The sequence below is a fragment of the Babylonia areolata genome, chromosome 8 (assembly GCF_041734735.1).
Source record: "Babylonia areolata isolate BAREFJ2019XMU chromosome 8, ASM4173473v1, whole genome shotgun sequence".
NCBI classification, from domain to species: domain Eukaryota; kingdom Metazoa; phylum Mollusca; class Gastropoda; order Neogastropoda; family Buccinidae; genus Babylonia; species Babylonia areolata.
In genome coordinates, this window is record NC_134883.1 from 19,342,747 (window position 1) to 19,345,346 (window position 2,600).

The window sequence follows — 2,600 nt, forward strand, 5'->3', positions numbered from 1 at the left end:
TCAACATTCATGTGTGCTGTCAAGAGATGTATGTCGGACAGAAAGTACACATTGATGGAAACATGTCAACATTCATGTGTGCTGTCAAGAGATGTATGTCGGACAGAAATTACACATTGATGGAAACATGTCAACATTCATGTGTGCTGTCAAGAGATGTATGTCGGACAGAAAGTACACATTGATGGAAACATGTCAACATTCATGTGTGCTGTCAAGAGATGTATGTCGGACAGAAAGTACACATTGATGGAAACATGTCAACATTCATGTGTGCTGTCAAGAGATGTATGGCGGACAGAAAGTACACATTGATGGAAACATGTCAACATTCATGTGTGCTCTCAAGAGATGTATGTCGGACAGAAAGTACACATTGATGGAAACATGTCAACATTCATGTGTGCTGTCAAGAGATGTATGTCGGACAGAAAGTACACATTGATGGAAACATGTCAACATTCATGTGTGCTGTCAAGAGATATATGTCGGACAGAAAGTACACGTTGATGGAAACATGTCAACATTCATGTGTGCTGTCAAGAGATGTATGTCGGACAGAAAGTACACATTGATGGAAACATGTCAACATTCATATGTGCTGTCAAGAGATGTATGTCGGACAGAAAGTACACATTGATGGAAACATGTCAACATTCATGTGTGCTGTCAAGAGATGTATGTCGGACAGAAAGTACACATTGATGGAAACATGTCAACATTCATGTGTGCTGTCAAGAGGTGTATGTCGGACAGAAAGCTTGGAAAGTATTGTCCCTTTTAGTATGTTTGTTGTTGTTGTTTACTCAGTAATTAGCTTGTACGATTCAGTCTGGGTTGTCAGGACTGTCATTTGTCACTGTGTCCGTGGTGTGCTGAGATGAGTCAGTTTCCACAGAAACCAGCAGTGTGTTGTGTTGTCAAGTCTTACAGCACAGCCCGTGTTGATGACGTACTGTGACCTTTTCCCTGTGTTGTGTACTGTGTGCAGGACGGGCAGATAATCCGAGGTCTTTGTGGAGGCTACTGTGGAGTGTGCTCCCCTGACCACCTGACCGGCCTTCAGCTGGAGCTGGTGAGGTGATGGGCATCCGTATGGCGTCTTCAGACCCTGCCACACCTCCTGACAGGGATGGAGGAAGCATGAGTTATGCAGCTTTTGTTCAGTGCATTTGGATCAGACAGCAGCAACAGAGAAAAGAAGGACACATGTCAACCATGACAGAAAAAAGGGATATTTTATGAGGAGGGTCGGTGTTTGTCTCTTGTTGATAAAACAGCTGTGAAGCTGACCAGTTATCTGGATGTTGTCAGTGCACAGTGCAGAGGACAAAGGACCGTGTGAAGCTGACCAGTTATCTGGATGTTGTCAGTGCACAGTGCAGAGGACAAAGGACGGTGTGAAGCTGACCAGTTGTCTGGATGTTGTCAGTGCACAGTGCAGAGGACAAAGGACGGTGTGAAGCTGACCAGCTGTCTGGATGTTGTCAGTGCACAGCGCAGAGGACAAAGGACGGTGTGAAGCTGACCAGTTGTCTGGATGTTGTCAGTGCACAGCGCAGAGGACAAAGGACGGTGTTAAGCTGACCAGCTGTCTGGATGTTGTCAGTGCACAGTGCAGAGGACAAAGGACGGTGTGAAGCTGACCAGTTGTCTGGACGTTGTCAGTGCACAGTGCAGAGGACAAAGGATGGTGTGAAGCTGACCAGTTGTCTGGATGTTGTCAGTGCACAGCGCAGAGGACAAAGGACGGTGTTAAGCTGACCAGTTGTCTGGATGTTCTCAGTGCACAGCGCAGAGGACAAAGGACGGTGTGAAGCTGACCAGTTGTCTGGATGTTGTCAGTGCACAGCGCAGAGGACAAAGGACGGTGTTAAGCTGACCAGCTGTCTGGATGTTGTCAGTGCACAGTGCAGAGGACAAAGGACGGTGTGAAGCTGACCAGTTGTCTGGACGTTGTCAGTGCACAGTGCAGAGGACAAAGGATGGTGTGAAGCTGACCAGTTGTCTGGATGTTGTCAGTGCACAGCGCAGAGGACAAAGGACAGTGTTAAGCTGACCAGTTGTCTGGATGTTCTCAGTGCACAGCGCAGAGGACAAAGGACGGTGTGAAGCTGACCAGTTGTCTGGATGTTGTCAGTGCACAGCACAGAGGACAAAGGACCGTGTGAAGCTGACCAGTTATCTGGATGTTGTCAGTGCACAGCGCAGAGGACAAAGGATGGTGTGAAGCTGACCAGCTGTCTGGATGTTGTCAGTGCACAGTGCAGAGGACAAAGGACGGTGTGAAGCTGACCAGTTGTCTGGATGTTGTCAGTGCACAGCGCAGAGGACAAAGGACGGTGTGAAGCTGACCAGCTGTCTGGATGTTGTCAGTGCACAGTGCAGAGGACAAAGGACGGTGTGAAGCTGACCAGTTGTCTGGATGTTGTCAGTGCACAGTGCAGAGGACAAAGGACCGTGTGAAGCTGACCAGTTGTCTGGATGTTGTCAGTGCACAGCGCAGAGGACAAAGGACGGTGTGAAGCTGACCAGTTGTCTGGATGTTGTCAGTGCACAGCGCAGAGGACAAAGGACGGTGTGAAGCTGACCAGTTGTCT

At 48.3% G+C, this 2,600-nt stretch overlaps 1 protein-coding gene across 2 annotated transcripts in view; it reads left to right on the forward strand.

Moving 5' to 3' along the window:
* LOC143284621 (A disintegrin and metalloproteinase with thrombospondin motifs 9-like) overlaps positions 1-1,735 on the forward strand; it is a 119,021-nt gene extending 117,286 nt beyond the window's left edge. For both annotated transcript variants that reach the window (XM_076591477.1, XM_076591478.1), the window contains one exon: positions 992-1,735. In XM_076591477.1, the coding sequence (XP_076447592.1) occupies positions 992-1,084 (93 nt within the window). In that variant the 3' untranslated portion in view covers positions 1,085-1,735. The remainder of the gene's footprint in view (positions 1-991) is intronic.
* The last annotated feature ends 865 nt before the right edge of the window (positions 1,736-2,600 follow it).